Raw genomic sequence first — 14,985 nt, 5'->3', positions numbered from 1 at the left:
ACTATGGCGTCCACACACTTCACTATAGATATTCGGATTTAGGTTACGACATGTTCGATGTGCCTGCCATCATTGACGATGATGTGGTGCAGACGAATACCGAAATTCCACATGACCCGCCGAAGTGTCGGAACATTGATGCTGTCGTTGGCCTCCTGAATGGCTGTTTTCAGCTCAGCAATGGTTTTGGGGTTATTGCTGTACATCTTGTACAGCACAAAAGGGAGTCACATGTGTTCAAATCTGGAGAATATGGCGGCCAATCGAGGCCCATGCCAGTAGCCTATGCATACCCCAGAGCCAGAATGCGGACTCCGAAGTGCTCATCCAGGACATCAAACACTCTCGTGCTTTGATGGGGTCGAGCTACGTCTTGCATGAATCACATCTTGTCGAAATCAGGATCACTGTGGGTAATGGGGATGAAATCATCTTCCAAAACCTTCAGGTACCTTTCAGTAGTCACAGTGCCATCAAGGAATATCACACCGATTATTCCATGACTGGACAGTGCACAACACACAGTCACCCGTTGAGAGTGAAGAGACTTCTCGATCATGGAATGCTGATTTTTTTGTTCCCCAAATGTGCCAATTTTGCTTATTGATGAACCCTTCCAAATGAGTGGGCTATGTTGCTAAACCAAACTGTATATGTGTATACAAATTCCCATCATTCCCCGCGGTCAACTGTGCAGTTTGAGTGTACTAACACAACCGTTCTGAAATTATGATGATTTTATTTAATATAGTTCATTAATTGTCACCCTGTAGAAGGGCCTAACAGGAAGAGAATTGAGGCCTAACAGGAAGAAAATTGAGAAGTGTAATTAATAACTAAGAAGAAAGGAAACTGGGTGAAACCAAAAATAGGGAGGGGGGCAGGAAATTGAGATAAAAAAGCAAGCAAGTAAATAAATGACTAAATAATGAAATTCTACCAGTGGGTAGGAAGGAGGAGGATTGTTCATGGAATTTAAGTTCAGGAGTGTGGTGGAATGCAAGGATGTATCAGAGATCATAGTTTCCATCTCCGTAATTAAGGATGGAAGTATCAAAATGTCATGTGTGGTGAAGCAGGCAATAAAGTCTCGTGAATCGTGCTGTACAACAGGCTCAGTAAGTGGGTACTGGGCTCAGTCTGGAAATATGTCATCTGAGAACAGTGTTACAGAGATTAGGAAGGCAATAAAAGGCATCAGTGAGTGATGTGGGAAGGGTATCTGTGAGGGATGATTTCATTTAAAGGCTTGACCTGACAAAGTTGTAACCTTGGCAGAGTCCTGTATCGAGGTCTGTTGGGCGGGAAGGGCACAAACTGCCCAAGATAATTGTTTGTGGACAAGGTGTGTGGGGTAGTTCAAGGAGAGAGAAACCTGGGAAAGATGTTTGTAAGATTCTTTCATCGGTTCAGTGTTGGAGGAGATACGTTCTCCATGGATGCGTAGACTGTTAGGAAGAAAGCATTTGATGTAGGAGTGACAGTTGAATTGATGAGCTGCACCTGGTCAGTATTGTGTGTTCTTCGTAGCTATTTCACAGAGTTTTTTTCACTATTCTCTATTTTAAAAAAGTAATTTGTTAGCAGTCAAGCAAGCATAGCCTGTCATTAGCACTTTGATTGTTGCAGGTGCAGACACATGGCGTTGGCAGTCACAGAATCCACATGGTTTTTCTTCGTCAGAACATTAGTTATGATAAAGGATCGTACCACCTTGAAGACTGTTCATAATTGCAACTGTGCATATTCAAAAATAGTTGGAAGAAACCATTACCAGTAGTTCCAGTAATATGTGCCCAATAATCTGTAATTTCAATGAAAGTAACATAATTTTTGTGTATGACACTGTGACATATGCAATGTTTTGCATTCATAAGGACCATAGTCTTATTTTTATGAATTCATTATATCTGACTACTCCAAATTTGGTCCGCCTTCACACGTTAGTGGTCAGTGTGGCTGCCTGGTACTGTCAGGAATTTTTTCTCAGTTGGAGGACTGGAACGGAGTCCACTCAGCCTCATGATGCCAATTGAAGAGCTACTTGTATGAGAAGTAACAGCTCCAAGGCTTGCAGAGCCAACAATAACTGGAAAAGCAGTGTGTTGACCTCACACCCCCAGATTGGCCCATCTGAGGTTAGAATCACTGAGCTTTTCATTCGTTCCAAATTTGACAGGCGTAAATTATTACTTCTTGTGTTTAATGATCTTGGATTTCAAATCTTTTCTTATCACATTATTGTATCGAGTTACACTCCCCCCCCCCCCCCCCCTGCCCCTCCAATGTGGGTGAATTTATGAAATGGGATGTGTGTGCATTACATTCAGTGCCGACATATTTTAAAAAAGTATGCTTGCATCCCAGAAGTTTTGTTCAGATGACACCAGTAATTATTCATATTGTCCTACAGGAGTAAGACATTAAAATCTCTGTCAGTATTATTTTGATCTAAAGTGACAAAGGACACACACACACACACACACACACACACACACACACACAGTGGTTAATGTTCCATAGATTAGTAACAAAAGTGTAGGTTATCTACTTGCAGCTCGAACAGTGAAACAAGCAGCTGCCCAATTTGTAATGTGTTAGTAAAGCAAACTGAAATTGTAAAGTATCAGTTTTATGCAAGGTATGTAACTTACGCAGCTGCTCAATACAATTTTTTCCATAAAGTGATCTGCATACTAAAGAAAGACCAGTGGAACATTTGTCTTCATAGTGGATCGCCTAACCGAATACTTGGATAGAAAGACAATATAGTATTGTTTATAGGACATAATTACATGATAAACCATTGGAGGTACTCCAGAAGATGTTTGGAGGTATGCTGAAATTTTGGAATAAGGATCAGCTGCAAAAAATGTCCATTATTGTGATTTTGAGATTGAAGAAAATAATGTGTGCCAAACTTCATAACTTTATTTGCACGCAGAGAATAAAGTTTGTTACAGTTAAAAGTATTTTATACATAATTAATCTGATTGTATTACTACAAGCTTTGTACTCAGTTGCTGATTTTCCATTCACATGCATGTTTACTATTTTGAATAGTGTGCAGAGTTGAATTCTTTTAATCAGCTACACATAATAAGTAAAGGAAAAAAAAGTGAGACCTGTCTCTGTGATCAACTTTCTGAATAGAACAAGGTTCCGAAATTGTATATAGCAGCCATACTTCGGTCAAATACCAGATTTTCCCTCTTATTTTTGTTTACTGTAAGAACAAGCTGACTTGAGATTATGTTAGCTGTCATTGTAGAAGGTCATAGTAAGAGTTGCAGACTTCAAAGTAGAATTGCATAGATAAAATATATACTCACCAAACGGCGACAGATGAAAAAATATATAAAGATTAAGTGTGGTGCAGCCTCCAACAATTGGTCTTTCTTCCTCATCTCATCTGGTAAGTTGCCTCTGACATGGGGTTCTGGGCAACTTTTCTGAACTCTTCCCGTTTCCTAAACCTCGCCAGCCAGTCCTTTTTCTTCATCCCTCTTCCTTCCTCTTCAACCCTACTGCCAGTAGCTGCTGGCTCCAAAAGCTTGCACATTTGCTTAACCTTTATATATGTTGCCTCCTCCTGCTGCTTGGTAAGTAGCTTCTTTATCTATTCAATTTTAATACATTTTGAAAAATTTATTATTTTCATTGCTAGACTTTAAGTCGACATTTTATTAGAGATCTTTCCCTTTTTCTTGCATTTTTATTATCATAGATCATCTTTTAGATTAAAACACTTGCCAACAGACGAAATGAAGATATGACACATAAAGAGGAAAAAACATAAGTTGTCTTAAATGGTACGAGGTAGGAAATAAGGCAGTGACATAGTGCATACTGCAAATAATTCGTCTCCAAATAGAATAATATTGCTTTGCTCAGTTAAAGAAAGATCTTGGTGTTGAATAGAAAATTAACGTTTTGCTAGAATTGTGTAAATAGTCTGTTCTCTTAATTATTGGCTATAAAATCTGTGGGAGAAACGTCCATTATTTTTACAAAAACCCACCAAATTGTAATAAAGATTATATTTCATAACATGTTACTATTAGATAAGTGCAGAATTAATTTACAAAAACTACGCTTATTCTGTCAGAATGTTATTACTATGTTTGCTTGGAAGAATTTGGCACAATGCAGAAAGAAACTAGTGCATTCTAATGTGTTTGCCATTGATACTCTTCAAATGTGACTAATTTCAAATTATGACATATGGACTCATGATTCACAATTGTCTGAGATTTCACAGCTGTGGATGTAACTAAACAAAACATTCATAAGTCTAATGACATACACTGAAAGTCCTTTTCAAGCATTCACTTTCAAAAAGTGCATCTTATTGTCTGTTCTTTATAATTATCTTTAATAGTTTTGTAATGTGAATGCCATGCAATCCTCACCTAAGTACAAATCACATAGAGTATGGTAAGCAATCTTTTACACTTAGTGTTCCAAACTGTGCTGCAGATTTCTGTTTGTTGAAACAGAATTCGATCCTAGTCGCCCTTGCATGGAATTGTGTTATGCAAAATAAAGCTTTAAATGTGTGATGTATATTAAGTATTTTGTTATGTCATCGGTTTGTGTGCCCTAACAGCGGCAACCAAATCGAAATATGTTCCTGACTTGAATATGTACAGTTTTGTGATTTGCAATTTTATTGATCAATGAAGTCGTTGCAGTGTACCGGTAGTACAATATTTGGTTGTTTATATTTGTGTATATTGACATCTACCGACGTCTTATGAACGGTGGAGAATATGAAACATGTATAATTCCTATTTTACAGCCAGTTGTATAAAAAAACACTGTAACTGTTTTTAGACGGTGTGGTGCAGTAAATATTATTTTGTGGGCCTAGTGTTCTTTTATTATGATTTATTTAAACCCTCATATCACGTCTTTTACCACTTGTTTTATTGTCTCTATTCAATCAACGTGGGGCACAATGCAGAAATAGTGGATGACGTCAGTTTGCGTGATTGTGGACGGTACCATCTGCACACGCGCAGTGATCGCGTGGAATTTTAATGTCGAAATGTAGTACGGGTAATTGTTTGATTGTATTGCTGACGTCGTGTGTGTATAAAGCGCGAATCTGTTAATTGACATTAGAGGTAAGTTAGTTTATTAATAGCATCCATGAAAGATGGTTTTACATTTTGTGAAAGTTTGAAAATTGCACGATGCAGCGGATGAACATTTTGTGCTGCGGCAGCGAGTGGCGTCTGTGTTCGTGCCCAACCCATCGACGAACTAGTGATCTAAGTTGGCGGTTGTGTCAGAACTCTGTTTTTGTTGTTGTTTGATGGAGATTTCGACTATCAATTAAGGTAACTACCATTTTTAAGTTAACGTTAGTTTTCATTAAACTGTTACATTGCGACGCTTTTAATATATTAATATTCAAGGTGTAAGTACGAACAGCGGTTTGTTTTGATGCGTTTGAATGGAATGTAAAAGGCTCACTTGTGTTGAATGAATTAAACTAACCACGTAGAGTGATAAACAAAAGTAACGCTTCAACGGAGTGTCATTAAATAAATGAACGAAGTATGGAATGTCATTAAGTAACAAAATATAAACATCAGGTACCGGACGGCGGCTTTCCTCCCACACTGTTAACTGGGATGCAACATATTCGAAACACGTAAACATCATTCAGAATTTTATTTTATGCTGTAAGAAGCGTGTGACCTGAATAATAGTATTTTCACCTCATGTGACGTATGTATATGTGGAACCATCAGTGCAATGTACATAGTTTGTGTTGAGGTAATTTTATTTTAAATGCTTATTGAAACGAAACTAAATGTTTGAAAGAAAAAGTGCTTATTACCGATGGGTAGCACAGCTCCTTTCCCTTCGCTAATTGTGTGGATCCTGCAGTGATCGAAAACTGACAGCGCAACGTATCTACAGATTTAGCATGTACAAGAAAGCAAACTGACGTGTTACTACTATTCTAATATGCAACAAACAACTGCATATTTTGAGTATGAGCTAATATGAACATAATAGATTCACAATGGACTTACATTTAAACATGAAGCTGCACCTGTTTAGTGCAAACCGGCCCAAGCGTCATACAGATTGGCGCGAAACCCATAGGGCAGATTATATAAGCACATCGACGTACAGAGTAATGAGTGCTACATGATTATGGATTACTGTTGTGGTCTTATACAGAGATGTAGCAGATCATTTATTTGTAGATGCTGTAAATTGATTTCTCAGTGATGACATTGCCTTGCAAAAACACAGATTTTGTCCTTTTATTGAAACATGTTGCTAAATATAACAACTGTTATACATAAAAAGGAAAAATACTGTAAATAATTCAGATTTCTTTCAGAAAACTATGATGTATATATTATTTTGTTTTGTTATTACCTTTGGGACAGAACTCACAAATGCTTACAATATGTAGACTGTATATAGGGAAATGATCGCCTTGAGTGGAACTAGTTACTCGTTAAACATCGTCAAAAAAATGAAATCGTGGTCTGTATGTAGTATTTCTACTCTTTAGTAAGACAACCATTTCTTATATATTTGTTGAGTGTCAATGGATGTCAGACTACAAGGCAAAAGGTCCGGGGGACCAGGGTTCAATCCTAAGTCGGCCATAGAATATTTTCCGTCACATGTCGCTTCTTGGGCCACTGGTAGTGATTTAGTAATATGAGTAATGTGAAGCTGCACGGAAGTTCAGTGTCCACGTTAAACTGTTTTTATTTTTGTAGTTAAGTCTGTTTTAGTGGGAGGAGGAAGGCAATGGCTTACTGTCCCCACTAAGACCATGTTTAGTAAAGCACTTTAGTTTTCAAAGCAACCTTAGGGTTAACGATAGATTTACGTGAAACCGCGTGCTAGTTGTTATATTATAAATATAACCGGTCGTTTTGCACTGAACAATACACATAGGCGACATGGTAAATTCGGCGGGCCTCAGTTTTCTTACAGCTATATCTTCGAGGAAAAGAAAAGTTAGTACATTCAAAGGCCTATTATTCCGTACCAGTATTTCCACAAGTTGTATTTTGGCTCGGGAGGTGACGTTTGAAATGACAGCTTGTGACCGCCGCATGTGCGGCATTTCTGCAGCATTACGCGCTGTGACCCAGCAGCCGTGATCAAAGTCGTGACCTTTGGCGCAGGGGAGTGTTCGCTGTCGCCAGTGACATCATCCTGGATTGGGGTCATATCACTCGTGTTCCATCAAGGGCAGTAGTACTGCAGGTGCCTACTGATTTCAGTTGTTACAAGGTATTGGTTGGGTACAGCGGTTCAGTAATCTAAAAAAAAAATTAGACACGTAGCAATGTTTTTCTTTTTTTTTCTAAATACGTCGAAGAAGACAATGGGATTGTACTCATAACAAATCGATCGTCAGTTTTGGTTTGTTGCATAATTATGTGTACCGTGACTGCATGACTCATTAGGAAATACGACAGAATATTTACATCTTTATGTTTTCAACATTATTTAAGAAGTACATTTTTAGAGTTTGTACATTTAGGGAAATGTTGACTGGAACACACCTTATGAAATTCTGTAGGTGGCAGGGATAAAATACGGGAGCAAAAGGTTATCTACAACTTGTGTAGAAACTAGATGTGAGCGTCAAAAGGGCATGAAAGAGAAGAAGTGGTTGAGAAGGGAGTGATGATGGTTGTAGGTTATTCCTTATGTTATTCAATTTGTGGACTGAGCAGTCAGTAAAGGAAATAGAGGAAATGTTGCCATTCTGTCAGAGACTGCGGTGGAATTGGAACATCAGTTGACTTTAATGGATAGTGTCGTGAAAAGAGGTTATAAGATGAACATCAACAAAAGTGAAAGAATGGTAATGGAATGATTAAGTCATATGCAGCTGAGGGAATTTGGTTTAGAATTGAAACGCTGAAGGTAGTTTATATGTTGTGCTGAGAATGATCAATCTAGACAGGATACAAGGTCAAGTAAATCACTTCTGGGAAACTTGTTAAAATTGAGTATAAGAATAAGTTTTAGAAGTCTTTCCTGAAGATATTTTTCTGAGTATAGTGTTGTATGGAAGTGGCACGTGCTTGATAAGTGGTATAGACAGGAGGAGAATTTAAGCACTTGAAATTTATTGCTACAGCTGAAGGTGAGGAGGTACTGAGTCAAATTGAGGAATAAAAAACCGTTATGGCACAACTTGAGTAAAAGTAGTGATCGGTTGATAAGGACACGTCCCGAGTCACCAAGAAATAGCCAATTTGGTAACTGACGGGGGGGGGGGGGCAAGGCTTCCTACAGTAGAATAGGTTCAAGTGATATATATTGCAGTGGTTAGGTAGAGCAATTTATTTTTTCCCTTCACATGTCGGAACAGTGCAGAGTCACAAGGAGCAAGGTCTGGATTGCAAGGAGGCTGCTCAAGAAGTCTCTGTCCTGTTCGCCACAAATATTCACCACATGCTTTTGCGCAGTTGTCATAATGGATGTACCAAATGCTCATTCTTGACGTCGATCGCACGTTCTTCAAAGATTGGAAGACTGGGGAGAGACAGCTCAGTGCACCACTTTTCTGTGACTGCCTTCTGTGTGTCCAAAACAACGCTCTCCACAATTCCGTTGCATTTGGGAAAAAAAAGACAGCTATCATTTTCTTCTTTACTGATCGGGATTTTCTGACAGCTACGGGTGTGTCGTCATTTTCAAAGATTCAACCTTGTTTTGAGTCATAGGACCCCAAGTCTCGTCAACTATCACGATATTATTCACTTACTGAGATTGCCCCTTAGAAGACTTCTTTAACATCTCCCTGCACCAAGTCTCACGCCGTGTCATCTGCTCTTCCGTCAGTCTATGCAGAGACCCAGAGACAACCAAGTTTCTTTATTTGCAAATGATCATGCAGAACACAACGAATTGCTGGTGCATTTAGTCCTAAGGTATCCTCTGTCTTGCCTAGTAAGGCGGCGCGAGTCTCCTACGCTCTGTAAAGTAGTATGGGACTCATCATCATCATCATCCTCTGTCTGCTTGCAGATCACTTGCCTGTCTTCGTGTAGCATTTTCCTCGCGGCATTAGTATTTTCCTCCCTAACTGATGATCGTGGCCTTCCCATCCTCCAGAGTGATATTTTCTCTTTAAGAGTTCACTCTACCATCTGAATATAGTTGTACGATGTGGACACACATCACTGAGTGCAAGAGTCATTTCTTCGCAGCAGTGGTTTATGTTCAAACCATGCGCAAAGTTGCACCGCAAAACTGCCCAAATCTCACTCCGTGACCACGATGCCATAGCAAGCACTTCCAACTAACCCTGCTGGTGAACGACTGCGCCCACGGCTCAGCGGCTACAATGCAAGTATGATGTATTATCAGAACACAGCAACAGTCACCCTCCTGCGACTCATTGTTGCGTCGTATTGCAAAACTTTCCTAGTAACTTTTGTATTTATATTGTTGGGTGCTAGCCACAGTTGCGTAACCCCATGTTGTTAAAGTAATCAAAATAGTTACGTATCCTTGTCCTCAAACAAAGCTCTCTCTTGGTGGGAATTTCTGTCTCACTTCTTTTCTCTTTCTGGATTTACATCCTTTTGCCAAAAGAAGAATGATTCATCATCTTGTCTCCCGTTATTTTTTTTATCTCCGGAAATAATAGAGCAGTTTGTCATGATTGAAAAAGGAAGTAATGCTGTATTTTTTGTTTTTGAAGTTGCAGGTCTCCATGACGTAACGCGAACACTTGGAAGTCTAATGCTGTAATGTTTTCCTCATCGTGCAGACGATGCAGCTGAATGCTTGGTTTCTGATTCATTTTCTTCCAGCGTGTTTGTAAGCACATACGTATATCCCGAAGCAAAATTTTGTGTTTGTCTAAGAAAAATAGCCTGTTTACCAAATGAATACATGTTATTTGCATTATTTGAGGCAAAGCTGCACTCGATATTTGAGAGCACTGAGATGAGAAGGAAGGGCACGGTGAAATTCTTATGCTCTCGATCCCCTGGAGCTATGGTCGCCAAACTTATAAGTGTTACGAACTATCGTGCCGTTTTTAAATCCTGTTGTGGGCTACTAATTAAAATAGAACAGAAATAAGTGTTTTTTTTTTAAAAATCCGACATTTGTTTGTTATTAAACTTACATTTCTAGTAAATATGAAATGAATTTTAATTTAACTGTAAATAGGAAAAAATTCAGATTCAATTGTACGTAAGAAAGAAATTGAAGTGCAGTTACTGATTTCAGTACAATAAGAACAGATTTTTTTATCATAATTGTTTACTCGTTTCTGTCAGCAGCAAGTTATTTTGATGTTACGGGAGTAGGTAGTGGCTGCCATTCAAATACAGTTGCCGGCCGCGGTGGTCTAGCGCTTCTAGGCGCTCAGTCCGGAACCGCGCGACTGCTACGGTCGCAGGTTCGAATCCTGCCTCGGGCATGGATGTGTGTGATGTCCTTAGGTTAGTTAGGTTTAAGTAGTTCTAAGTTCTAGGGGACTGATGACCACAGATGTTAAGTCCCATAGTGCTCAGAGCCATTTGAACCATTTTGTCCGCCAGTCAGTCTGTACTGTATTTATTATAAATTTCATACTAGAAAAGGAAACCTCACACACATGTAAAGCTGAGAACTGCGTTCATTTTCAGTCGAACCTGGACCAAAATTAGGTTTTTTTTTTCTTTAGGAACAAGAGGTTAAATATGTTCAGAGCTTGAAGAAAGAAATTTGAATCATTTTGAAAATCAGCCAGTACCAGCTTCACTGCAGAATTGCCTTCTTGAAAATCAAATTACTGCATGACAAAAGTAGCGAACTCTTCAGCATCAAACTCCATAAAAGTGATTATTGAAAGTTCTCCCTGCAGAAGCAAAAAGGGCGTAGGCTTAGCGTCTGGGGCGTCGCTCATCCGGTGCACGGTTCGTCGATACGGCAAAGCATGTGTGATCTGTCTCTCACAATAACCATTCTGACGAAAGATGACCTCAAGATGGGCCAAATCGACTGACAAACTAACATGGTCCGAGATGACGTGGGCCCTCCGAACCAAGATATAAGTACCGCTTCACGTTCAGCGGGATGGTGACAACTGCCTGTAGATATGTCAGTGTAAGTAGGCTTCCTGTAAACCCAACGTGCCATCAACTTCCTCCTGACCAACACATCAAAGAAGGAAAGGCGGCCATCCTTTCTTCCTCCAAATAGTCGAGTGGAGGTGCTCTAAAAAGTCGTTCACAGTGCCATGAGGCCAAACTACGAAAGTATTGTCTACATATATGTAAAAAACTCGAAGGTTTCAAAACCGCCGACTCCAAGGAACTTTCCCATAAACTGATTGGCAATAATAGGTGACGACGGGCTTCCCATGGAAGTCCACCTGTCTGCTCATAGCACTGGTCATTAAATAAAGGGTAAGTGGAAATTGCCGGCCGGAGTGGCCGTGCGGTTCTAGGCGCTACAGTCTGGAGCCGGTCGACCGCTACGGTCGCAGGTTCGAATCCTGCCTCTGGCATGGATGTGTGTGATGTCCTTAGGTTAGTTAGGTTTAAGTAGTTCTACGTTCTAGGGGACTGATGACCTCAGAAGTTAAGTCGAATAGCGCTCAGAGCCATTTTTAAGTGGAAATTAACACACAGGTTCGTTAATGCAACACCAAACGTGATAAGCCGTAACGAATTAGACAGAGAAACGCGAGTAAAGAGAGAGAGAGAGAGAGAGAGAGGGGCCAAATCAAAACTTACTAGAATACCAGTCAAACTGTACGTCTCGGCTGTTTCTTCTGTTTAACATTCTACTTTTGGCGGTTCTACGTATCTGTTCTGCAGAAATATTAAAGCACTGTCGAGTTGTCAGTTTTCTCAGCGCACAAGTGTTAAGCTTGGTTCAAAATGGCTCTGAACACTATGGGACTCAACATGTGAGGTCATCAGTTCCCTAGAACTTAGAACTACTTAAACCTAACTAACCTAAGGACAACACGCACATCCATGCCCGAGGCAGGATTCGAACCTGCGACCCTAGCGGTCGCGCGGTTCCAGACAAGCGCCTAGAACCGCTCGGCCACACCGGCCGGCGTTAAGTTTGGATGGTGCCATTATTGATCCCATGACACCAGAAGTGTTTGTTTACTGTGTGGTCAAAATTTAGTTATCAACTTAATATCATTCCATTTTAGGCTTAATTAGTGTTTTCATTTACTTTCAATGTTATTATGGCTTCGAGCTTGTGAGGAAAACATTAGAAGCACATCAAGGTAGCGGCGCAAATGATCTTGAAGATGAAAATGACCCTGTTGACATTAAACTTCTTACGAACAAAGCTGTGACTAGTGAATCAGATACTGAAGAGAGAAATGAATAAAGAGAGAAGACATCTAGTAGCAGAAGCAGGTATAAGTAGTCCCCTATTGAGCCTCTAAGGAATGTGAGAACACCAGTCCACAATTTGATCATGAAAGTTTCTACACTGAAAGTCACTACAAGAAGATTAGGAGACTGGTGCAGTCCGTTGGAAGCGTGGGAATGTTGATTTACCAGACATACGTTAGATTTGTAGAAGATATTTCCCAAATATGTTGATCAGTGAGTGTGGAGAGAAGAACTTGGATGAATGTTGAGTATTGGTGAAACATTGTGTTTCTGTTCGTATGTACCATTCCATTATATGCCGCTAATTTTTCACACCCAATTCGTTCATCTTACATCAGTCTATCACTGTTTCATGTTATTTCTTAATGCAGTACACTAGTTTGAATTTTTGTGTTCCATTTCGATTGACTGTTATGCAGGATTAGGTACACTTGTTTTCCTTTTGTGATTTATTTTGAGTTTTTTATGTTAAAATGTTTTGTTTTCTAATTTTTGTACGAGGGATTACCCAAAAAACCGTGATTAGTTTTTAAAACCTATATATTTTCAAATTGTTTACAAAACAACCTTACCCTCTTTAGAATACTCTCCATTCCATTTAATACATTTGTCCCATCGGTGCTTCCACTGCTTCGAAACATTTTTTTGTACTCGTCTTTAGAAATGGCTTACAGCTCCTCCCTCCTCCTCCTCCTCCTCCTCCTCCTCCTCCTCCTTCTTCTTCTTCTTCTTGGCTTCTTTAGTGTTGTCAAATCGGTGTCCTTTCATGCCCCTTTTCAGCGTAGAAATAAAGGTGTATGGAACCACGTCAGGTGAGTAAGGTGCGTGGGGCGGCGGAACCATACCATTTTTAACCAAAACCTGTCTAGCAGAGATGGATGCGTGTGCAGGTGCGTTGTCGTGGTGGAAGAAGTCTCCTGGCTGCCACAAATCCTGTCATTTTGACGAACTCTGTTGCGCAATCTTCTTAAAACTTCCAAATAAAAGGTGAGCACAGGCTCTAATGTTTTCAATATTTTCGTCGATTCGGGCAGTTGATGGACGTGCAAAACGGGGTTTGTCATCAATCGACGTGTCGTCATTTTCAAATCGAGCAAACCACTCGTATACTCGTATACATAGCGTTATCTTGGTAAGCTGTTTTCAACTTTAAAACAGTTTCAGCAACATTATTACCGACAAAAAAAAAAAAAAAAAAAAAAAAAACAGAATTTCACAGCTGCACGGTGTGCACTCAAACCTGCCATCATAAAAAACGAAACAGAGCTAGCAAAAATTATCACTGTGGAAGAGCAGAAAGTCAGGTGGACAACACAGGCGGCACTGACCTGGCATTGAGGTGCGCTATACGCGCCTAGCGGCAGAAATGCGTACTACACACAAGCCCCGCCCACCGCAATGTTTTTCCGGTTTTTTGTATGAATCAAAGTCTGTGGTGGAAGTAAAATAGACCACTTTCCACGGAAAAAAGTGGTATCCTTTCGGACCCCACACCGCCATTTATGCTCCAAAGGAGTCATAACTCCCTAGGGGATTAACAGTCGCTCTCTAACTGAACTCAACAATGAACAAAACGCTACGGTAGCGATACTGCAGCTGGATTGTGGTTTGTCTTCGTATTTTCTATGTATGAGACATGTCCAGAAAATCAAGTGTACTAGATTTTCATTTTTTAAAGAAAAAGTCTATTGAAAAAATTACGGGATATTGCAGATACAACTGTTGACTATTTCCACATAATTGCCACCCCTTTCAGTGCATTTGGTGATCCGTGGCATAAGCTTCTGTATGCCTCGAGCTCTCCCTCCAGCTCCTTCCCCCACTTCAGAACGTCTTTCTGCACCTCCTCGTCGGTTGAAAATTTAATTCCACTCGCGCGTGTCTTCATGAAGGTGGAAATATAACCTGAAGGCGGGGGATGGTTCAAAACATTACAGCCGAATGAGTCCAAGAGCGCCTTGGTGCCTAAGACAGTGTGAGGACGAGCGTTGTCGTGCAACAAGCACACACGCGTCTACAGAATTCCCCTCCTTTTGTTTTCAGTGCCCCTTTTGAGTTTTTTTAGGGTCTCTCAATATCGTTGTGCATTCATGATGTCACCCTGACGCAGAAATTTGATCAGAATGAAGCTTTTTTGGTTCCAAAACATTGAGCCTATGATTATTTTTGCTCAAATTATGGTTGAGTATTTGGCGGATGGGGAATTGGTGTGACGCTACTGTACGACTGTCTTTTTGTCTAAGTCGCGTAATGAGCCACTCACGTTTCATCTCCAGTTACAGTACAGTTCAGAAAATCCTCGCCTTCCAATACTCAAGGCGTTCAAGAAAATCGCGGGCGCTATTCACCCGACTTTTATTTTCTGCTGCTGCCTGTCAGCTGTTTGGGGCCCATCTTGCGCACATTTTCCGGTATCCCAACGTTTCAGTGAGTGACTCATATTATAGTGTTCCGGAGAGTTGTGAAAACATAGCAAAAATTTCATCCACTGTCAATAAGTGGTCTTCACGAACAGTTTCCACGGTTTTTTGCACCAACTCACCACCCGAAATGAAAGGTCATCCTCCCCTCTGTTCGTCATGAATATTTGTTCCGTCTCCACAAAGCTCCCTACGCC

General features: G+C 40.1%; 2 protein-coding genes across 7 annotated transcripts in view; both read left to right on the top strand.

The window, feature by feature from the left end:
- The window catches only part of LOC126416040 (UDP-glucose 4-epimerase), a 103,165-nt gene extending 98,296 nt beyond the window's left edge, over positions 1-4,869 (top strand). For both annotated transcript variants that reach the window (XM_050083504.1, XM_050083505.1), the window contains exon 8: positions 1,630-4,869. In XM_050083504.1, the coding sequence (XP_049939461.1) occupies positions 1,630-1,691 (62 nt within the window). In that variant the 3' untranslated portion in view covers positions 1,692-4,869. The remainder of the gene's footprint in view (positions 1-1,629) is intronic.
- A 321-nt stretch (positions 4,870-5,190) lies between these two features.
- LOC126416139 (mesocentin-like) overlaps positions 5,191-14,985 on the top strand; it is a 614,335-nt gene continuing 604,540 nt past the window's right edge. For 3 of the 5 annotated variants that reach the window (XM_050083685.1, XM_050083684.1, XM_050083683.1), the window contains exon 1: positions 5,205-5,345. The gene's annotated coding sequence lies outside the window, so the exon portion shown is untranslated. Of the gene's footprint in view, positions 5,346-14,985 lie in introns of all 5 variants that reach the window. The other 2 variants (XM_050083681.1, XM_050083682.1) reach the window with 2 other exon arrangements.

Source organism: Schistocerca serialis, chromosome 8 (assembly GCF_023864345.2).
Source record: "Schistocerca serialis cubense isolate TAMUIC-IGC-003099 chromosome 8, iqSchSeri2.2, whole genome shotgun sequence".
Taxonomy (NCBI): Eukaryota; Metazoa; Arthropoda; class Insecta; order Orthoptera; family Acrididae; genus Schistocerca; species Schistocerca serialis.
This window is presented reverse-complemented; position numbering and strand designations above follow the sequence as displayed.